The 24,297-nt window shown below is 35.3% G+C and overlaps 1 protein-coding gene and 2 long non-coding RNA genes across 3 annotated transcripts; all 3 read right to left on the reverse strand.

The window, feature by feature from the left end:
• Positions 1 to 548: 548 nt before the first annotated feature.
• Positions 549 to 21,602, reverse strand: LOC114310046 (uncharacterized). The gene is made up of 7 exons (XR_014328362.1): positions 21,423 to 21,602; positions 20,974 to 21,122; positions 19,284 to 19,414; positions 18,983 to 19,034; positions 6,708 to 6,972; positions 2,254 to 2,589; positions 549 to 1,795 (listed from the first exon to the last, which is right to left on the reverse strand). It is a non-coding gene; the product is annotated as an uncharacterized LOC114310046 (long non-coding RNA).
• LOC145790814 (uncharacterized) lies at positions 7,108 to 11,160 on the reverse strand. The gene is made up of 4 exons (XM_082869622.1): positions 11,044 to 11,160; positions 10,590 to 10,943; positions 10,418 to 10,501; positions 7,108 to 7,119 (listed from the first exon to the last, which is right to left on the reverse strand). The coding sequence occupies exons 1-4, from the start codon at positions 11,128 to 11,130 to the stop codon at positions 7,108 to 7,110; spliced, it is 537 nt and encodes a 178-aa protein (XP_082725748.1). The 5' UTR covers positions 11,131 to 11,160.
• LOC145789895 (uncharacterized) lies at positions 11,711 to 12,204 on the reverse strand. Its single transcript, XR_014328359.1, has 3 exons — positions 12,148 to 12,204; positions 12,021 to 12,050; positions 11,711 to 11,932 (listed from the first exon to the last, which is right to left on the reverse strand). It is a non-coding gene; the product is annotated as an uncharacterized LOC145789895 (long non-coding RNA).
• Positions 21,603 to 24,297: the final 2,695 nt, after the last annotated feature.

Raw genomic sequence — 24,297 nt, forward strand, 5'->3', positions numbered from 1 at the left:
ATCATAGCATAACCGGAACAGGTAAACAGAACGGCCTCGGGCCCACTTATCGTAGCATGAACAATTCAAACTTTACATCCATATTCTGTATTATAATTCCTTGAAAATCATTCATTCAAATAAAGCATAATTTTCGAAAATCATATCATTTATATATCACAATAAATATCTTTACAATACTATTACTCACAGTGATGTGGATGAGCAACGATTCCCTCTGGCGTGTGACCTACACAAGGCACACACATAACTTATAAGTTATTCACTTTTCTGTAGTCTTGTTTTTATGTCTGATTCGTACATTCTTATTCAGTTCTAAGCATTTTAGAAGGATCACGTGTACACATTAACAGATCCAGAGGGTCAAACAGGGGAAAGGAGGCTGACAGAATTTCTCCTCATTGGTTGCACGTGGGGAAGTCCCCACTGCACGTGCGGCACGCATGTGCTTTTATTGCGGTATGCCTCAATCTATCTCCCCTGTTTTCCATATTTGCAGTTGTAAGTCCCGCACGTGCGGCTATGCATCCCACACGTGTGGTCCTAGGCTCTGATTGAGCAGTCCGAAAACTCGACAATTTCAAGCTTTCCAAAGGCATTTCAAGGCCCTATTTCAAGTAATTTCATTTCAAGAACAATATATGATCATAATAACCATAAATTCAAGCCCAATGAGATCAAACTTCTTTTAATTTGACATATAAAACCCTACTCTTCATATTTCCTTCATTTTCCATCCTTCCACACTATATATTTATATATATAACTACAAGAGTTTAAATCATGCAAAGGCTCCAGATTACTTAACAATTTCCACAATCTAACTCAAATCAAACTCCAAATAAAGGAATCAACTCATAAATCAAGAAAATGCAAAAATTACATGTTCATTTTCATGAGATTTGTTCAACCAAGATCATAACTCAAAACCCTAACTTTTATAAGTGCAAATGCTCCATCTTAGGTTTTGATTCCAAGCAATTGAAGAGACATTTCAAGTATCTGAGTTGATAAACACTTACCTTGGGCCAATCTTTGAGTTACTTTCTTTAATTCCCTCTAATCCCCAAGCTTAAAGTTGAATCATCTTCTTCTCTCTCTTTTCTCTTCACGTTTTTGTCTCTCCTCTCTTTCTTTTTTGTTGAGTCAAGAAAAGCTCATATATCTATATATATACATATGCTTATCACATTTAGGGAGCCAAACGCACCCTTACAAATCGCACGAAATCAAATTTCAATTAAACTTATCAGATGACTCTAAAAATCATGCTAATCATAACTATGTACTCTGTTATGGTTTCTGAAGCCTCTAAGGCCTTCAATTTGCAGTGCAAAGTTAACCGTCCAAACATACCTTAACGAATCAGACGAAATAAATTTTCAATTAACCTTTCCAAATAGCTCTAAAAATTCCTATTAGCATATCTATGTACTCGATTTCGGTTTCTGAACCCACAAAAGTCGGCAATTTTCGATTTAAAGTCGTAACTCAACAGATAATTCCTCATTTCAAACAGATATCATTAAATTAAAGCACATTAACCAAGAATGAAATAAAGATAATTTCTGATGCGCATTTTGGAATCGTTACACTAGCCTTTTAAAAAAAAAAAAGTTCTAAAATCACCAATCAGCACACTTGGATATTTTAATACTCTTACCAAAAATAAAATAAAAAAAAAAATTCTAACAAGATTTCAATTTTGGGCCCGAAAAAAAAAAAAAAAGCAAGCTGCAAATTCCTCTTTACATCATGAATCAAATCTTTCCCTCAGCAAAACTATCCTTTTGACCTACAGATAAATAAATAACAATTGTAAATTATAATCCTTTTGAAGAAAATCTAGAACAAAGCAATAAATACTATCAAAAGCATAAAGAGATCAAAGCCAATACATAAATCGCCATTATAATAAGAACATGAATATCCCCTGCTTGTTCCAGATTTAATATAATCAAATTATGAAAAGCATATTATGTAAGTTCAACAATTCAAAAAAAAAAAAAAGAAAAAGAAAAAAGAAGAAGAAAAAGAGAACACTTCTGCTTTTAAGGTGCATATACCAGAACTATTGGACCATAGAGGTTCATTCACACTAGTAGAGATCAGAGAAACAGGGAGGAACAAAATCTCTAACTTGAATGTGTGTTTCTCATGCTTGTAGTTTAATTTTTTCAATGAAATTAATTAATAAGCGTAGAAATGGTAATTCAAGTGTAAAACTTGTTGAGTTCTGACAAAATTCATTACCTGAACTAGCTGATGTCAAAAATCCATATTGAATAAGACTTCCGTCTTTTGTCTCGCGATTGGTCTTGCAGGCTCACAGGCTCTCAGCCATCGCGATTGGTCTGGCAGAGAGCAGGAAATCCTTACAAAATAGGACACAGAAATATCTAACAAATGTAAACCACAAGCATAATAATTGGAAATATATACAACTACCACAAAAAATGATATCACAGTACACAAAATCCAAAAAATAAATTAAACGAACTTAAATATTCACATGAGTTGTTACAACAACCAAACAATGAATGGCTTTACATCCAATCCAAATGCAGCAAACTTACTTCATGAATATACCTACAAACACAAAAGCACACCAAAGAAAAATATATTCAGTCCCTTCAAGTAACAAGAGTAAATACATAATGAATAAAAAACAACATTTTGTTCCTTAATAATGATTATTTACTTTTCAGTACACTATCCAAACTTCTCAAGAATATGAATATTCTCTACATGTTTGGTACATTGGAGTGAAGGCTGGAATAGAACAGTCATTCTATTGGAAATCCCATTTCCCATGTTTGGTTCCGTAAAAAGTAAAGAAAAGTACATATAGAATCACAATTCACCAATTTAGGAGATTGACCATTCCATTGAGAGGTCAAGGAATAGCCATTCCATTTTCTTAACCAAAATCGTTCTAGTGAACCTGTTAGCACCATAAATCTGTAATTTTATTTTTTTATATAATTGTAGGACACGTGGCATCCTCTTATTCATTTGGAAGTTAAAAGAGGTTATGGAGATGATGGAGAATATGACGGACAAAGTGGATGCGTGGAAGGACACATGGCAAGACAAGAATGAAGATGGAAGAAATGGGTAGTTACTAAGTAGTTATTGCTATATTTTTTCCTCTATAAATAGCCATTAATGGCTACATTGTAAAGGGATCCAGAATCCATAATCAAAGACAATTGATTTCAATATTTCTTGTCATTTTCTTTATCTTAGGAGTAGTTTAACATAGATTTATATTTCGAAGCATTTATTTTCAACACTTCCTTTTCGAAGCATTTTATGCACTTCTTTTTCGAAGCATAGGAGTAGAGGTAAGTAATGATTACTTTGATTGTTCACTCAATCGTCTTTCTCTGTCTCCCTCTTTCTTCTTTTAATTTTTCTTTTTTCTACACTTGGCAATTTTGAAGTCTTCTTTGTTGAGGCAAAAGAACCGTCAACGCAATTACTTGATAATTGGCTTGAATTTAATCTGTAAGGATTTTTCAATCCTTACTAGTACGCTCGCATTTATAATATTTTCCTTCGTAGGAAAAATAAGCCAACAATTTTTGGCACGCCCAGTGGGATGTCAAGTGTAATAAATGAAAAATGAATTGGATTTGTCCATTTCAAATAGCCTAGATGAAATTTATTGGCGTAAACAAGAAATTTTGGATCGTCAAGAAGAGATCCATTTTCTTGATGAAATAAATTTTCATCCATTACAATATTATTTGGTGGAAGAAAAAAGACACCATTTAATTGGAGAAATTCATCAACTTGATATGGAAATTTTCCAATGGAATGATGAGTTATCAACTCTCACTACCAAGTCTTTAACTGAGGCCTTAATGGCCGGAATTGGTGAATTTTTTCAGAATTTTTTCATGGTTAAAAATTGCAAAAGCAAAGAGTTGATTTCATCAATGGCTCGGGGGGTTCAAGAGTCCGTTTCTAAAGAGCCAACTTATGAAATTAACAAAACGAAAGAGCATGTTCTTGAGCCAAATTTGGCTAAGAATGATGTTCCATGCATGGCTCGGGGGGTCTCAAAACCAATTTTTAGAGAGTCAAATCATGAAAATAACATATCCATGGGTGATTTTCATAAGCCATTAATGGCTAACATGGAAAAATAACCCACTTTGCCAAATAATTATGAAAATCTATTCGGCAAAAGTCATGTTTTTAAAACAAACATAGTCGAAAATAATGAACAAGCCACTGTTCATGAATTCAAATTTTTTGACATTTTTCAAAATGTCAAAAAGTATGAATTTTCATGGTCACACTATACCATGATTTTTGTTGTTCGAAATCCATTTTGGATTTGTGGATCACATCAAACGTTGACTTTGATGGAATGACTAACAAATAATATTTCGTTATTGCAATATATTGAGCCAAAAATGTTGTTATTAGTTGATCCATAAAACCATCACTATTTGGTTTTGTGGTTACCTTCGAGGCATGTCTCAAGACACTTCGAAGTAGATTATTCATTGAAATATCATTTTATAACCATTAATGGCATGTTAAAATGCCAAACTAATTTCATAATAATTCAACTCTTTGGATATAGTTCGAAGAAGTGTCGTGAGCACTTTCGAATGACGACTTTAATCCTTTAGTAACATATGTGACTTTCGAATGGTGGTTTTGTCATCAATAAACAGCTTCGAAATGTAACATAGGGCGAGAAAATTTTCGAAATGTGTATCTCTCTTCAAATATATGTAACATGACAATTAATTAGTTGTCGAATAATGCCTATTTTTGGCATGATAATTTGGTTCGAAGAACAACAATTTTGGTGTCTTTGAAGAATTAATAATTTGTTCAAAACGCAAAATTAATGTTTTCATTAATTATGTATGAACTAGAACATACAAAATTTGAATAACCACAATGTTGGCCAAAAGTTGCTTCGAAGGCCCTTTTGCCATAATTTTGTAAGTTTTGAAGCACTTCATCTTGCATTAACAGCTTCGAAGAAACAATAATGGTGGTTGTGAACCTTCGAAACTTTACCGAGTATTTCTAAGAATGTAATTTGTCCTTTGTCAGCACTTTCAACCTTCGAAAGATGATTTTGGTCCTTTATACCACCTTCAAAGCTTGCTACTAGTCCATAATAACTAGCATTCGAGTCATCTAGTCATAATTTCATGCTCATTCGAAGAACTTTATTGGTGTTATTATATCATTCAAAGCACTTTGCTACTTAGGTTAGTCATGTGCTTGGTTCGGCCTTTCTAAAATTCAAGTAAATATCATTTTTAAGGGCCGCGGGAGGTAATGTTAGCACCATAAATCTGCAATTTTATTTTTTATATAATTGTAGGACACGTGGCATCCTCTTATTCATTTGGAAGTTAAAAGAAGTTATGGAGATCATGGAGAATATGAAGGACAAAGTGGGGGAGTAGAATGACACATGACAAGACAAGAATGAAGATGGAAGAAATGGATAATTATTAAGTAGTTATTGCTGTATTTTTTCCTCTATAAATAGCCATTAATGGCTACATTGTAAAGGGATCCAGAATTCATAATAAAAAACAATTGATTTCAATATTTCTTGTCGTTTTCTTTATCTTAGGAGTAGTTTAACATAGATTTATATTTCGAAACATTTATTTTCAGCAATTCCTTTTCGAAGCATTTTATGCACTTCATTTTCGAAGCATAGGAGTAGAGGTAAGTAATGATTACTTTGATTGTTCACTCAATCGTCTTTCTCCGTCTTCCTCTTTCTTCTTTTAATTTTTCTTTTTTCTACACTTGGCAATTTTGAAGTCCTCTTTATTGAGGCAAAAGAACCGTCAACGCAATCGCTTGATAATTGGCTTGAATTTAATCTGTAAGGATTTTTCAATCCTTGCTAGCACGCTCGCATTTATAATATTTTCCTTCGTAGGAAAAATAAGCCAACAGAACCATACACTGCCTCAATATTTGTGAGAAAAAAAGTTCACCCAAATATAGCATTAAGTTATAGTTTTGAGAACTCTATGTCTATGTATAACATGGAAAGAAATTAAAAACCAAACATTATAAACTTTTCACAACTTAGCATATTCTACCGAAGAAATATGGAAGGTTTGGCACATTAAAGTTGAGCAAGGATCCTCTAGAGTGATTTTTTTCTAAAGTTTCCTAAAGTGCTATACTGTGTGGTTGAGATTTACTGGCAAGTCACATCAATTTTTCTGATGTGACTTGCCAGTAAATCTCAACCACACAATGTAGCACTCTAGGAAACTTTAGAGAAATTTAACTCTAGAGGATCCTTGGTGATTAAAGTTCCATTAATTAATTGCCAAGAGAACGGAAGAAAAATCTCAAATGCTATAATAGCTCATTATACTACAATTCCACATCCAGAAAAAACAAAGACTCGCATGCCAACATTTCCCCAAACAACATAAAACATCAAATTCAAATTTTCATCACGTTCTCATCCCCTTAGGTCTCTCAGCAGCCAAATAGAGACCACACAATTCAAGCATAGTTCAGGTTTTGAAAGTTCACATAGTTGTCTACGTTCTGTAACTAACTAGCATAAAACAAGTATTAAGGATTTCTAATTATTTGCTCCAAGAAGATATCAGAACTGAGTTGTTTGTTTATTTATTAATTATTTTTTGGGATAAGTAAGATATCAAGAGAAAAAAAAAAAAACTCACCCTCCACTTAAAAAGAAACGGCCAAGTGTGGCAAAGACCAGTCTCGAGCGGAGCCCTGGATGAATGAAGTACACAACTTGTAGCATATCCTTACAGGCAGGGGGAAGTTCTTCATAGATCCACCTCAAGATCGTTATGCCAGGATTGTTGTCCTCTTTCTGCACTGTACTGTGCATGTAAATGATGCAGAACTGTCCGTCTGGCATCTCCGTATATATTTTGTGAAAAACATACTTTTTCAGCCGTTCCCCACTTATAACAGGAGCTGGATGTCATAGATCAAACAAGCACATCACAAAGGCATCAATTAATGCTAAGGAAATTATTGTAAAGCAAAGTAATAATAAATGAGGAACCCATGTGAGGAAACAAAAACTAAGTATAATAAATTCTGAAAAACTCATTGGTGCATCTAAAATAATCAATTAAACCAAACTAATACCATCTTAATTTCAATAGAAAAGTCACAAACACAGTTCATATGTCAAACACTAAAAGGTGTTTTCCTTTTTCCAGTATGATTCTCATATCTCTTCAGTCTCGGGCAGATGCAAAAACTTGGAATCTGATGAAATGCTTGACAAAACAGAAAAGGACAAAAAATCCAACACCCATTAAGAGATTTATATCAAAACCAACTAAATTCTATCTCTAGCAGTATGAATAGAACATTGCTTCTAAGATTGCAAGGCATACAAGTGTCAAGGAAAACAAGTCACTTGCGCAGGCAATCAGATGTGTGAATGATTTAGTGGGGTGGTACAAAATTGTTTGGTTCTCTTAATATCCCTATATGTTATAAATGGCTTAGGTGAAAAACTCTCAAGCCCAATTCACTGTCATGCAAAATGGCTTAGGTAAGTAAAATCTTTGGTCTCTCCTACGAACAAGGCCACTAATCTATTAATTCAATCCAAGTGGAGTTTTTAAGAATACAAAATTTTCTAAGATTACCCCTAACCGATGAAATTTTAAATCTCTTCAAACCACCAATAAGTATATCCCCCTTCCATTCTATTGTTGTAGATAGTTACAAAAGGCAAAACTCACCGGCTACAAAATTAGTTTGTGAAACTTAATTAGCCACTAGGGAGAGGAAATGGAACATAAATTGTTTTAAAAATGATTTTTTTTTTTTTTTTGGGAGGGGGTTTCAATCACTAGATTATTATTTACAAATATGAAAATAATTAAATCAAACTAGGCAATGAACTACGTAAAGTCCAACAGTACGTCATCAATCCAAGAAATAGTCCCAGAATCAGAAAGACACTACAAAAAATTCGCTTTTTTGTGACGGTAAAATACCGTCGCCAATACCAAAGAAGCCGTCTCAAATGCTTTTTTGCGACGGTAAATAGCTTTTAGCAACGGTACTGGGGGGGTCGCAAAAAAAGGGGTAGCTAAAGGTCTTTAACAACGGTAAACGCCGTCGCAAAAGTATTGGTGACGGCAAAAATGCCTTTTAGCGACGGAAAAATACTGTCGCAATTAATGTGTAAAAATCTGAAGTTTTTGAGACGGCACTAAATACCGACGGGAAAATACTGTCGCAAAAGGGTTTATTTGAGACGATAAAAATACCGTCGCTACAAACCGGAAACCCGATTGGAGTTTCGTCTTCTCCCTCAAGTCTCTCGTGCCTAGGCGGTCGTGTATGCCAAGTTCCGTGCTAAACCGACCCCTTTTGGTGATTTTGGGACGTTAACACCTCGAATTTAAGTTTCTTAAAGAACTAGTTTGCCTAAACCGAAATATGGCTCTAACTCCCAAACCGGGAAACCGATTGGAGTCCCTTCTTCTCCCACAAGTCTCTCGTGGCTAGGCGGTCGTGTGTGCCAAGTTTCGTGCCAATCCGACCCCATTTGGTGATTTTGGGGTGTCAACACCTCGAATTTAAGTTTCTTAAGGAACTAGTTTGCCTAAACCGAAATATGGCTCTAACTCCCAAACCGGGAACCCGATTCGAGTCCCGTCTTCTCCCACAAGTCTCTTGTGCCTAGGCAGTCGTGTGTGCCAAGTTCCGTGCTAAACCGACCCCTTTTGGTGATTTTGGGACGTTAACACCTCGAATTCTAGTTTCTTAAAGAACTAGTTTGCCTAGAGTGAAATTCGTCTCTAACTCCCAAACCGGAAACCCGATTGGAGTTTCGTCTTCTCCCTCAAGTCTCTCGTGCCTAGGCGGTCGTGTATGCCAAGTTCCGTGCTAAACCGACCCCTTTTGGTGATTTTGGGACGTTAACACCTCGAATTTAAGTTTCTTAAAGAACTAGTTTGCCTAAACCGAAATATGGCTCTAACTCCCAAACCGAGAACCCGATTCCAGTCCCGTCTTCTCCCACAAGTTTCTTCTGCCTAGGCGGTCGTGTGCCAAGTTCCGTGCTAAACCGACCCCTTTTGGTGATTTTGGGACGTTAACACCTCGAATTCTAGTTTCTTAAAGAACTAGTTTGCCTAGAGTGAAATTCGTCTCTAACTCCCAAACCGAAAACCCGATTGGAGTTCCGTTTTCTCCCTCAAGTCTCTCATGCCTAGGCGGTCGTGTGTGCCAAGTTCCGTGCTAAACCGACCCCTTTTGGTGATTTTGGGACGTTAACACCTCGAATTTAAGTTTCTTAAAGAACTAGTTTGCCTAAACCGAAATATGGCTCTAACTCCCAAACCAGGAACCCGATCCGAGTCCCGTCTTCTCCCACAAGTCTCTTGTGCCTAGGGGGTCGTGTGTGTCAAGTTCCGTACTAAACCGACCCCTTTTGGTGATTTTGGGACGTTAACACCTCGAATTCTAGTTTCTTAAAGAACTAGTTTGCCTAGAGTGAAATTCGTCTCTAACTCCCAAACCGGAAACCCGATTGGAGTTCCGTTTTCTCCCTCAAGTCTCTCGTGCCTAGGCGGTCGTGTGTGCCAAGTTTCGTGCTAAACCGACCCCTTTTGGTGATTTTGGGACGTTAAGACCTCGAATTTAAGTTTCTTAAAGAACTAGTTTGCCTAAACCGAAATATGGCTCTAACTCCCAAACCGGGAACCCGATTCGAGTCCCGTTTTCTCCCACACGTCTCTTGTGCCTAGGCGGTCGTGTGTGCCAAGTTTCGTGCTAAACCGACCACTTTTGGTGTTTTTGGGACGTTAACACCTCGAATTCTAGTTTCTTAAAGAACTAGTTTGCCTAGAGTGAAATTCGTCTCTAACTCCCAAACCGGAAACCCGATTGGAGTTCCGTTTTCTCCCTCAAGTCTCTCGTGCCTAGGCGGTCGTGTGTGCCAAGTTCCGTGCTAAACCGACCCCTTTTGGTGATTTTGGGACGTTAACACCTCGAATTTAAGTTTCTTAAAGAACTAGTTTGCCTAAACCGAAATATGGCTCTAACTCCCAAACCAGGAACCCGATTCAAGTCCCGTCTTCTCCCACAAGTCTCTTGTGCCTAAGCGGTCGTGTGTACCAAGTTCCGTGCTAAACCGACCCCTTTTGGTGATTTTGGGACGTTAACACCTCGAATTCTAGTTTCTTAAAGAACTAGTTTGCCTAGAGTGAAATTCGTCTCTAACTCCCAAACCAGAAACCCGATTGGAGTTCCGTTTTCTCCCTCAAGTCTCTCATGCCTAGGCGGTCGTGTGTGCCAAGTTCCGTGCTAAACCGAACCCTTTTGGTGATTTTGGGACGTTAACTCTTCGAATTCATTTTAGCTTAGAATGTAAAGTTACATTTTATACCTGATCTTCTGGTGGTGGTGTATATGGATTCTCGTCTTCTGCAGATTCCCTAAATGCCCGGTGGCCACTCGATGCATCAGGAGCCTATGATAGTCAACGCATAATGTGTTAATCTTTTATACATAATGTTGTGTGACAATTTAACTATCAAACAATTTAATTTATATCGAACCTGTCTGTTAGGATCCACACTTGCCCCCTGTGACACAAAGGCCATCATCTCAGCTCTCAGCTGCTGTAAATGTGTAGAGAACTCTGCTCTCATCTCCTCCCTCAGCTCCTCCCTCAACTCATCCCTTAGCTCCGCACGAACCTGCTGGGTGATCTGAACAATAGTCGATGGCTGGGGTGCTGACTGTGATAGCCCTGCACCATCTTTATACACTGCTCTCCGAGGCACAGTTCTCCCGTATGTGCGACAATATCCATGATTGTCATGACCTATCAACTCATGGAAAATGGCATTCCTAGCCTCCAAAGTCCGACAATCCTCAGGTAGCATAGAGAGTTGGCCATTAAACTCATCCTGTATTGAATAAGAGATACAAGTATATGCCAAATTAAGATAGTTAACACAAAAAATAAAAAATAAACTTTAAATGCAATCAAAGGTCTTTGGAAACTACCAAGGTCTGGATAACCTCTGGGTCATCTGCTCTACGTGTCATAAGCCAAACATTCATCTTATCAGTAGACTCCCCCTTATTGGTCATCTACATTTTTTTAGAAATATGAAAATTAGAATCCAAATAATTTGTAAATATACAATGTTTATTTGTATACAAAAATAAAACAGTAAAATATAAACCTCGTGCCGTATCTGAGCGAAAGTAGTATGCCCTGTGGTATGAGCTATGCCGTGAGCTCGCCGATTTTTAGCGTTCCTAGTTTTAATTTTCTATAATAGGTTCAACAAATGTAAGTATATAAATATGATTTGTATGTTTACATATCATACATATAACTTATTTGTATGCCTCAGCATCGGAAGTACGCCAATACTCCACAAGTTCTTCCTACTGGCTTGGCACAATGTGCAAAGGAACATCAGCCTTCAGATTAGGATCTTCACTTCTAGGCTTGAAATACTTACACTTAATCTTATTCTTGTGATCCTTCCATATGCTGTTACAGTTATTCATGCAGATTGGCTTGTACTCCTCTGGACATATATTCAAATTGTCCTATAAAACACAATTTCAAGGTTTAAATAATAATAACACAATTTTGGAATTTAAATTTTTGGACAAAAATATACTTTTACCTTCACATCCTTCCAGATAGTATCAAGAATATCATCAGGCACAGTGTTCCAGTCAAGAAAAGTAAGAGGAACAATGTTACCATTTCGCACAATAATGCCAAGTTGAGTAGTTAACTTAGACACGTTATCCCCTATTGGACAGTAATTTTCATCAAATTGTATGTCCAATTTGGTACCGGTACCCCACTCCCTAATGCCCTTGGCACATCCTCTACCACGCCTACTCGAGGTTGCTGAAGAACTAACATGACCTGTGAGATACAATAAGAATAAACAATATGCAATGATAATAAACAAATGCAAATTTAAATAATGTTAATACAAATCAATTTCTTATACCTGAGTGAGGCTGTGAAGAAGTCGAAGGATCTGAAAAATACAATGAAAATAAACAAGTTATATGTAATGAGAACAAATAAATATATATTTAAATAATTTTCATACAAATAAAAGCAAATTTATATACCTGCGGATGGCTCATAAGCCGATGACTCTAGTCGGGATGATAGCTGCTGCGGTGCCACTAATGGTGGACGCACCGATGGTAAGCCTAGAGGCTGAGTAGCTGATAGCTGGTGTGGTGCCACTGATGGGGGTCGATGCGGTGGCACTAATGGCCCCTCTGATGGTGCTCGCTGTGATAGCTGAGTAGATGATAGCTGCTGTGGTGCCACTAATGGTGGTCGATGCGGTGGCACTAATGGTGCTCGCTGTGATGCCTCCTTTAATGGTAGCACTAATGGCCCTTCTGATGGTGGTCGATGCGATGCCTCCTCTGATGGTGGTGCCGCTGATGTCCTCTTACGTACCACGTCGGACATCATGCGCCGGGGATGATTAGGTTTCCTCTTCCTTCCCATAATAATCTGCAAGCAATATAACATTGATTAGAAACATAGATAATGGTTTGTCATCAACTATAATATGACATTAATTGAACTAATACAATTCCAAAGACAAAGTAAATTAAGAAACTGATGATTAACTACAACCTTGGCCTTAAGTGAATTACTGATGTTGATTAAATATCAACTTATTTGAACATCAACTGTTTCCCCTTCTGCGGCTTCCCTCACCCAACCAACTTCTTCATCACGAAGCATTATATTTTCTTCCAATTGTTGGCTCATATATGGCTCAATTTGTGGATCAGTCGAACTCATATCAAATAAACCTCTTTGAGACATCTTCACCGCCACTTGCCAGTCTGGTTGTAACGGGTCTACAACATACCAAACTTGCTCTGCTTGGGATGCCAAGATGAAAGGTTCATTAGTAATTCTATCATCTCGATACAACAAATGATTGAAGTTGACTAACGTGAAATTGAAGACATCTTGTATCTTCCCATGAATGTTGTCAATCCAATCACACTTAAACAACACATGCTTCTTCTCATTGGAATACCGAATCTCAACAATATCTGTCAATTGTCCATAATAGTACACAGACCCCACACGAGGATTCTTGTCTTTCCGACTAGCATAACTTATAGTATCTGCCTTCAAAGCTACACCACAATTTTGTGTGGCTCGACGGTCATCCATGGCCTTTACTCGATACCGAAACCCATTCATTATATACCCGTTGAACCTCCTTGCCAGGTTATGAGGACCATTTGCCAATACAGTAATCTTTTCAGAAAATGTGACATCACTAGTCCTTCGCAAAGTTTGAACCTATTTTAAATAATAAAAATTGTAAAATTTAAAATATAGTTCGACTTAGGTAAATAGAATCTGTAGATTTAAATACATACATGTTCCTTGAACCAAATGTGAAAAGTTTCAAAATGTTCACGCCGAAGCTGATGATCGTCAACACGAGGCATTTTGACCTTAAGTTCTTCAAGGTGTTTGCTGTGTAAATTGAATTTTTATCAAAAAACAAAATTTGGTTCAAAATTCAATGGAACATAATAAAATATTGAGTGAGTGACATAACTTACTTTATGAATGGTTGAACCGCGGCTGTATTGAATAAGACATACCGATGAGTTTGTACCCAAGAAGTGTTATCAAGATAAAAGCTTATGATTTCACCAACAGCACGACCTAGATTATCATCACCATTGTAGTTCCTCATGGGTCGATTAGATTTAGTTTCCACATCATTGAGATATTGTGCACAAAAATTCATGCATTCTTCCATAAGATATCCTTTAGCAATTGAACCTTCTGGACGAGCTCTATTACGCACATATTGCTTCAAAGTAAGAAGATACCTCTCAATTGGATACATCCATCGAAACTGAATCGCTCCACCCAATAATGTTTCGTCAACTAGATGTATAGGCAAGTGCTCCATTATATCAAAAAAAGTAGGAGGAAATATTTTCTCTAGATGACAAAGTGTTATGGAGATATGATCTTGAATATATTGCAAATCTGTCGCACGATTGACTTTGGAACACAATTGTCTAAAGAAATTGCTCAATTCAATCAAAGGTTCAATTACATTCTTCGGTAACGATCTTCAAATGGCCAATGGAATTAGTTGTTGCATCAGAATATGACTATTGTGGCTCTTAAGACCCCCAATACTTCTATCATGTAAGCGCACACGACGCGATATATTGGATGAATACCCGTCGGGAACTCTAACTTCCTTCAATACTTTCAAGAACAAATCTTTCTCATCCTTGGTCATCGTGAATTGTGCCGGTGGTAAATAAGCTTTATTCGACCCTCTTATTTGCAAATGTAGGGGTTTTCTAATATTCATTTCTTGTAAATCACGCCGAGCATTAACACCATCCTTCGATTTTCCTGCAACCCCTAATATTGTCCACAACACATTATCACAAACATTCTTCTCTATATACATCACATCAAGGTTGTGTCTAATTAGATTGTGCTCCCAATATGGCAGTTCATAGAAGATACTCTTTTTCTTCCAGCTATGGGTGCGATGTCCAACTTTCTCTTTCTCTACTTGTCTCCTATGCCTCTCCTTAAGGTCATCCCTCTTGTATTGGGTTAAAATACCCTCAGATTCTAATTGTAGCAGCATCTCAGTTCCAGACAACAATTTTGGTTTGAATCTGACTTCCCGACTACCATCAAATGATACTTTATCCTTTCGAAATTTATGGCCATTAGGTAAAAATCTGCGATGACCCAAGTATGATTGTTTCCTACTATGCTTCAACCAACACGATGTAGTTTCTCTATTGCAACAAGGACATGCATATTCGCCTTTAGTACTCCATTCTGACAAGTTTGCATATGCAGGAAAATCACTAATTGTCCACAGTAAAGCTGCATGCATTTGAAACATTTGATTTGTTGATGCATCAAATGTGAAGACACCGTCATTCCATAGTTCTTTCAACTCCTCAATCAACGGTTGCATATACACATCAATCTTGTCACCAGGTCCTTTCGGGCCGTCAATAAGCACAGATAAAATTAGAAATGGTTGTTTCATGCACATCCATGGCGGCAAGTTGTATGGAATAAGTACAACAGGCCAAGTGCTATGAACTATGTTCATCGTCCTGAATGGGTTAAAACCATCAGATGCTAAGCCAAGCCTTACACTTCGGCAATCATTACTAAAGTCAATATTCCGATGATTAAAATCTTTCCATGCAAGGGAGTCTGCAGGATGCCTAAAGACACCGTCATTAGTTCGTTCCTCTGCATGCTATCTCATTAACTTAGCCGTCTTGGATGACATAAACAGCCTCTGCAACCTTGGCTTTAAAGGAAAATACCTCATTTGTTTTGCAGCTATTTGTTTGCCACCGTTGTGAGGACCATTTGAACCACCATCACCATTTGATTTCCATCTTGAACTGTTGCATATGACACATTTATCAAGATTTGCGTCCTCGTTTCGAAACAACATGCAACTGTTGGGACATGCATCCCATGTCTCATATGTGAAGCCCAAATCTGTTGTGACCTTTTGAGCTTTATAATATGAGTCCGGGAGTTTCACACCCAACGGGAACGTCTCATTCAATAACTCAAGCAACATGTCAACAGACTTGTCTTTCCACTAATTAAGCACCTTCAAATGTAGAAGCCGAACAATGAATGACAAAGAAGTGAACTTCTGACAACCCGGATACAATTCACTTTGTGCATCTTGAAGAAGTTTGAAATAGTTTGCAGTCTCTGCATTTGGACCGAGCTGGGGTTCAGATGCATGGGGATCAGTGCTCTGTGCTTCATTACCGTCAACACTTGTACCGACATGTGGATTTCCCACAGCCCCTTGTATCATTCCAACCATATCGTCGCCAATGTCTAAATTAGCCAATGTTTTATTCCCTCGATTAGCATGCAGAGATACATAAGATTCCCCATGATTAATCCAATGTTTGTACTTTTTAAAAAAAACCATTCAAAATCAGACGCTTCCGTACACCCTCTCGCACAAGATGGTATCGATTCTCACATTTTCTACACGGACAACTAATCATCGAGCCTTCAACCCTATTGGTGTAGGCAAACACAAGGAATTGATCAATCCCATTAATGTATTCCCTCGACATCCTATTTGGCAAATCAATCCAACTCTTATCCATCATCTGTACTTCCCTTATATGTGTTTCCCACTATTAATTTGGTTCAGGCAAACTTACTGGGAGATATACATCTCACATACAAAACAAATATGCCCTAGAAAAAAATATAATTACAACAAATGTAAGAGTCATAATGAGATGTAAGGGTAAAAATATAATTACAAGACATAATATCACATATTAATTATCGTAAGAGAAGAGGGGATTGGTGGGCTTCAAATCCGGATTAGTGAGGAAACAACCAAGGGCATGCGCTATTGGGCCAAATGCTATCCTCATTGGGGGCTTGTTGCCAGAGTTATTACAGGTATCCCCCAATACTTGGTTCAAAAAAATCCAAGCATCATTTTAGTAAGATGAAGGATCTTAGCTTCTCCCCCTTTGATCTTCACCAAACATAAAAAGAGTATATATATATAGGGGGAGGGAAGGGGATAAAAGATTATATTCCTCCTACTAGCAAGGATTCCCTCGATGGCTCATTGGGTGGCTTATACTTTCCTCAAGGACCAACTTCCTCTTGATTGGGTTTCTGTTCCCCCACAACAATTTTGGTTGGTAGTTGTTAGCTTTTGTTTTGACTTTGGTTGTAATTTCTTTGTTAAAAAAACAAAAAAGAAAAAAGAGGAAACTCGTGTTGTTCAAACCTAAGGAATTTCGAGATTCCCATGTCGATTTGTTTCAGTTTCCACCAAGGTTGAATTGAAAAGGATATTAGTTCCATGCATTAATAATATCCAACATTAAAATGTCCTATAATATATCATTTATAATTGAGCCATAGAATACATTGACAAAAATAGAAGTAATTGATATGCTTACTGTTTGCATGCATAATGCTCCAGAACAAAATCATTCCAGCCACCAACATTTTTTGCAAAATCATTTACAAGCATGTCAACCATATATCATTCTCTATTGGCATTTGGCACAATCTTTTCAATCATATTGCAAACATAGCCTTTCTATAGCACTCAGGAATCAAGAAATCATGAGACGTGGGCAGAATATTGTCACAATATAGTCATTAAGTACAAATCAATCACCAATTATTCAATTTCTGATTTTCAAAATAAAACTAGAGAAAAACAAATAACAGTAAATTTTGACAAATTAAAGCAAATAAATGATGTACCACAAAACAAGTTTGGAAATATAAGACCATCAGCTTTATTAAACCAACTGAAATTAAAAGGTCAGCAAAAAAAAAAAAAACTAAAAAGTCAAATTAAATACATTTGAAAAATTTGAGATTGATTGAGAACTACAGACGGGATATAAATCGAGAAGGTGGTGTCATCAAAATATTCAAGCTTGAATATCTTAGGAACTTGAGATGCAAGTAAAAATGAGAAGATCATCTCATAAATAATGAGAGTTACGAAGTCCAACTTTCTGGGACATTCTAAGAAAACTATAACAAAAACTAAAATCAAGTAAACAAGACCAAAAACCCCAAAAGGTACTGAATAGATACATAAGGAACAATAAAACTTGAAAGTGTAAAAATTTGCCAAATCTAACAAAGAAAATGAAGAAAGAAAATTTAAGAATGAAAGGAAAGAAAAATAAAAACAAAAGGGATAAACAAAGGAAACATATAGAAGATACATTGACTCTGGAAAAATTGAAAATCACCTTCCCATGTACAAACACATTGTCAAGGCCGTAGGTCCAATATTACGCCAGAAATGTAAATGTATAAAAATAACAAAGAAAAAATCTTTATCGTCGCTGCCTGTCACTCCGGCGAAAGCCGTCGTTCACCCTCGTTCTTTCCTCGTCACTCGTCGTTCACAGTCGTTCGTCACTCGTCGTTCACAGTCGCTGCCTGTCACTCCGGCGAAGGCCGTCGTTCACCCTCGTCAATCTGCGAATGCCGTCGTTCACCCTCCTTCACCACGGCACTGAACGATTTTCATCTCAGGATTTTGGGGATTCTGGGATTCGGATTTTGGGGGTTTTGGTTTGGAGAGTTTAGGGATTTTGATTTGGGGGTTTTGGTTGGGTGAGTTTAGGGATTGGGATTTTGGGGATTTTAGGATGACCGCGAATGGGAGAAATCCCCGCGAATGTGTGAATTTTTTTTTTTTTTTTTTTTGCGACGGAATATATACCACCGTCGCAAATGATACTTGATTAACAAAGTAAAACGACGTCGTTTTACAAAAAAAAAATTTTGCGACGGGCTTATACCGTCACAAATGGTCCACCATTTGCGACCGCAACTCTTTACCGTCGCTAAAAAATACTTTTTGCGACGGTATACGTGCGTCGCAAATGCTCCTGCATTTTTCGGTGAAATGTATTAGCGACGGAGGCAAACCCCGTTGCAAAACCACTTTTTGGCGACGGTAACTACACTGCGTCGCAAAAACTCATTTTTTGCGACGGCAGGTTCCCCGTCGCAAAAGCCTCCGTGTTATATAACAGATTTTCTTGTAGTGAGACCAAAAACTAATCAACCCCGAGGGTGTAAGGTAGTGTTTCAATCGTGGATTTGAGTAGAGATTTGGAAAAGAAAATAAAAACGTTCATAACCTATCACAGTCGGTTATTTATAAATAATCAAGATTCAATAAGCCCAAATTTTGAGATGAACATAGACCAAAACTTAAATTATCCTCAAAGAATACAGTAGAATTTCCCAATGTCAAGATTAAAATGTAGAGTGTCTAACAAAAAATACAAGGCAAGTGAAGTTAAGGTAATAAATAATTACAATAAATATGACAATGTTTAACAATTACGACCCTTCAATTACCTTGAAGTCCTGAGCAATTTCACAGACAAGCCTCTTGAATAGAAGTTTTCACCTGCAAATTTCACTACACATCAATTAAGATAACAACTTACTTCACTAGTTAATAACAGTAATATATATCAACATAACTTGAAAATTTATGTAACATTCTTTGTAATCATTGCCCACTTGTTACAAGCCCTGCGCCAAATATAACAGCCAAGCTGTAAAAAGGAACATGCATGAACAACAGATAAAACTATACGTATAAAGTCCCCAAATGACCAAATTCAAACTTAGAAATAGTATGCAGAATATGAACCTAGTAAAACTGAGAGCCGATAGTTGGCCCTGAACAGCTTCGTTAGCCTGTTGTCCAGCTGAATATAGGAAGCCTCCAAACCAATCTGCAACACTTCCATCTGCTAAAGTATAAACAAAAGCAGCTCCTTCCTGACTTGAAGAAAAATAATCGTATTTCCAGAGATTATATGGGAGAGAAAAAAATAAGCAAAACTTGCATATAGGACTCGGAAAAGTTGGGAATGATCTACTATATACTTCTGTCTAAGCATGATTAACAAATCAAAAAAACAAAAAAGACTTAGTTTAAACATTAACTGAATTTAAACAAGATGGCTAAAGCTAACAACAAGTTCTCACCATAATATTCTCCATACTTATGGCCTTTGCTGCGTTAGCCACAACCAAAATTGCTATTGAAAACATCAAAAATAGAAACAAGTATCGAAAGTTATATGCTTGCACCCAAACATCAAAGTAATGGGTATAATTTTATATGAAGGAAAAGAAGAGGACAAATATATTTGAAAAATTCCAAATAAATAAAGAACCCAAATGATCAAAAGCTAACCAACACTGACTTTGGGTGTGTTTGTTTCAGCTTTTCAGAGTTAACTTATGTCTTTTAGCTTTGAAAAAGTTATTTTGGACTGTTTGGTTAAACTTATTTCAAACAGCTTCTGATTCTAACAGCTTATTTTAACTCAAAAAAGTTGATTCTGAGAAGATGCTCACCCTTTGTTTCTGATTATCAGATTCTGCTGTGGACATGTTAATTTATGGTTATACTCTTAATTTTTTTTTAAAAAAAAAATAGAAAAAGACCCAAATGGACTATAGATTATTATTATTATTATTATTTATGAGAAATGTAGACAAACAAAAAATAAAAATTAATTGAAAAAGCTATTTCACAGCTTATTTAACAAACACTACTCAGCAACTTAAATCTATAATCCAACAGCTACACCAAACAGATTAACAACTTCTGATTAAAGTCATAATCTATAATCTGTTAAGGTATAATCTATAAGCTGTTTTAACAGCTACACCAAACGGGGCCTTTTTTGTTGACTCTAATAAGAAGCTAAGAAAAATTTTGTAGGTTGTTTAATTATACAGAGTTTAGGTATCAGACTCTGATTCACACATAATTACATTAAACATTTTAAAAACGACATTTGCAAAACCAAACATATACGAGTTTCAACAAAAACGATTCGAATTGTGCTGCTCAATCGGAAATTGAGTGAATTATACAATTCAATTTATGATTCACTATGATTCATTGAGATTCACACGATTCACTGCAATTCAATTCTTTTTTCTATTTTTATTTATATAATGCATGAAACATCGTCGTTTTCACCAAACTATAAAAATATATAGAAGAATGTAATTACTTAAATTGATATATGTGATTTTATGTGTATATATATTTATAATTTAGTTTTTATTAAACATTATATACATTTCGATTTTATACACTGTATTATATATTATATTAAATAATATAAATATTATGATTTACCATTTGAAATGATTTGTGATTCACTTTTTAACTATTCGATTCACGATTTGACAACAATATAGTTACCACAAATTTGCATTGCAATTTAGGCAAATGGTTAACAAATAAATAAATAAAATCAGAGAAATGTGACATTATGAGATTACAGAGCACCAAAAGTAGAAGGAATGGCAATTACCTGCAAAGCCATTTACAATTTTGGTGTAAGGCTTGTAACAGGGCTTATACTTCATTGCACTTTCAGTTCTACCAGAGAAGAGTCTAGCAATCATAGCCCACTTGTTTCCATATAGTCTATGAGCAGCCATTAGCTTCAATAGACTAACCCTAGAATTGCATACGAAGCACAAACACAAAGATCACCACGAAAGAGTCAGAAATAGAGTCGGTTTAAGGATGTTAATATGCGCATAGGGACTAAAACTTACAAATCTGAACCAAAGAAGTCAATTGATCAAATCAAAGAAAGAGTGTTCGATCGCGATTAATAGACTAAAAATCAATCGATCGATCGATCTGTGTTCTCTTTAACATAAATTAGTATATATATCAAACAGATCTGAGATCGTAGATACAGATCTGAGTTCATATGTAAACAAAATCAAAAAATCAAATAATGAGACTCACAAAATTAATCTTCAAATCAGACTGATCGAGAGCTTTGAGCCAAGATGACGAGAGCCGGATAGAGATTACGATCGTAAATCGGAGCCTACGATGCTCGATCTACGATCTACGATCTATATCGGGAAAAAGGAGTGATGAAGCCCTAGATCTATATCGGGACTGAGAGAAATGGAAAAATGAAAAATGCGTGGGTATTAAAAGGGAAATATACAAGTACACCAGGTAGGCACGCGTGCTTTTTAAAATGAGTTACTTACCAAAAAAAAATATATATATATATATATTTTAAAATCCTTTTAAACAACGTTTTTTTTAAAAAACGTCCTATCAAAAACGTTGTTATAGGTCAATTTTCTTATAATAAATAGAGAAGTTTTGACTAAATTTTCTTAAAATAAAATGTCATCTTGAAACAAATTCTGATTTATGACATTCTCCAATTCCAATTTTAAAGCCTAGATTCCATGCATATTAAAAAAAATGAAAAAAAAAAATTGAATGTGAATCTTCACCAAGCAAAATAAGAAAAGTGTAATGTGAATTGGGAGGCCCAACGTACCAAACTATTGACCAAATGGGCCCAAAGAATTCAGAGCTGTTTTCTCACTGTCAAAACCCATCCATGGATTCCATTGTACTTTTATGCGTTCAGGCCTTTTTTGTTGTATCATCATTAACTTTCCGGATTTATGAAATTCAGGGTCCACAGAGAGGCCCAATAAATAATTAATAATTAATAATATTTATAAACAAAATAAATAAAAATTACACCATGACATAAATAAATTATACTCTTTTAATGTTTTTTTTTTAATTTTATAAATGTATAACCTTTTTTTTCTTTTTTATTAGTCGCTCACTCCATTTTAAATAAAAATATAAAAACTATTTCACTATTCATATGTTCATGTACTATCCACATTTTTTTTTTTTGCCCAAAACATTCCCAAGGCAGGATCTTTAGAATCCACCCTTACAAGCCAAATTAGGAGAAGCTAGCCAATCCACCTAAATTGTCAGACTTCTACTTGAGTAGTAAGAGATTCGAACCCTGATCAGAGAGGAGAGGAGTAAACTCCCTTACTAATTAAGATGATCCCTTGGTAGTTGTTTTTTTCGTTTTAATTTTACTAAAAATGATATTAATATGATTATGCTAAGTTTATAAAACTAGGTGTATCTATACTATCTACTATTATTATAAAAGGGTGAAGAATTGCCATGTTTTTTACTTTTTACGTATCTCAAAAATAACCTCCCAAACTTATTAAGTCTTCATCTGGGAAGAACTAAAATAGCATGACTTTTTAACTTTTTGGTTGTTTTAACCTAACTTTTTTAGTCTTGTTTGGTTTTCGTTTTTGGCTTTTTTGACATTTGTGAGAAAAAAAAGTGTGATGATTATGATTTGGATGTGACATTTTGTCTTATTAGCTTATGTAGCCAATTTTGTCTTTCTTGTTTTTTTTAGCCAAGAAGCCAAAACCAAACATAGCTTAAGCCTTGGTTTGGCAAACTTTTTGGGGCTAAATAATCACAAAAAGACAAAATTGACTATAAAAACTAATAAGACAAAATACTATTTTTTTACCTATAATCATTATATTTTTTCTCTCACAAAAATCAGAAAAGTCCCAAAACAAAACCGAACGAGGCTTAAAAAAACTCCAACATAAAAAAGTTGGCTAAAAATGCCAATGCCAAACGAACCCTAATATCAAATATCAACTTTCATTTACCGAATAACCAAACACTCTTTGAAATTTAAATGCCTTCAAAAATCATAATATGATTATTTTTTTAATAATTTTACTATTGTGGCTTGTTCAATATTTACCTCTTCGATTACCTTCTCATAAACGGTGAGTATTCAAACATCAACACCATCAAATACCATAATATGATTATTATTTTTTTAATAATTCCACTATTGTGGCATGTTCAATATTTGTTTTCTCCATTATCTTCTCGTGAACAATGAATAATAATTTTTGTAAGATTCAAATCAAGAAAAATCATAAAAATATATAATAAAATAAATAAATATTTTTGCAGTTTATCTACTTTGAATGAGTAGTAATGATTCCAAGTGATCTTACTGGTAAACTGATAGCCCTTGGATTGTTTTTTTCAATTGGATTTTGTGTATTAATAATAAATTTTGTTTCAAAGGATTCAGAACAATTGCTGATTACAATCCACTGTAACACTTTTACAAATAATAATTGACTTTGCTTCGGAGAATTCAAAACAATTCTGTTTCGCAATCTAAAATAGATTCTACAATCAGTATTCCCTATTCTGAGTCGCTAAAACTTACTGATGAACATACATACATATTTTTCACAAGGTTATTAGGCATGATGAATGACAAGGATCGCACATCTAAAAAGATTATAGCATAAAAAGTACAAAATAGGGAAGATCAATATGAAATGAAAGATAACAATATAACAAATTTCCAAAATTTAACTGCAAGGAGGGTCAAACTCGAGAATAAATGAATTTTATAAAAATACTTTAGTTTTTAACTTCCTTTACTTATTTTATTTTAAAATAATAATAATATTACAATATTAGTTGGATGTTTTATTTCTTCACCTTTGATAATAGTATTACTACTATGTTAGTTGGATGTTTTATTTCTGCATCTTTTAATAACCAAGCGATTTTTACATATATACATATAACAAAAGTGAAACAATCTGGTTAATTATATATTTGATACTAATAAGTCCAATAATGTGGCATGGATTACAATCATTTTATGTGATTGGTTTCGATCTATTTTCAAAATTTTAATACTTAAACATTAATATAATAATATAAGATAATATTTGAAATTTTTATGCTAATTTTTATTCTTTTATCATAC

Source organism: Camellia sinensis, chromosome 1 (genome assembly GCF_055761805.1).
Source record: "Camellia sinensis isolate YWXY chromosome 1, ASM5576180v1, whole genome shotgun sequence".
Lineage (NCBI taxonomy): Eukaryota > Viridiplantae > Streptophyta > Magnoliopsida > Ericales > Theaceae > Camellia > Camellia sinensis.

What these genes read in the sequence shown, in the direction of transcription:
- LOC145790814 (XM_082869622.1), bottom strand. Translation starts at nt 11,130, where the DNA reads ATGACCAATAAGGGGGAGTCTACTGATAAGATGAATGTTTGGCTTATG. An exon ending in CAGAGGTTATCCAGACCTTG is followed by an intron (nt 10,944 to 11,043) that starts GTAGTTTCCAAA and finishes TATTCAATACAG; the next exon opens with GATGAGTTTAATGGCCAACT. An exon ending in GTGTGGATCCTAACAGACAG is followed by an intron (nt 10,502 to 10,589) that starts GTTCGATATAAA and finishes TGACTATCATAG; the next exon opens with GCTCCTGATGCATCGAGTGG.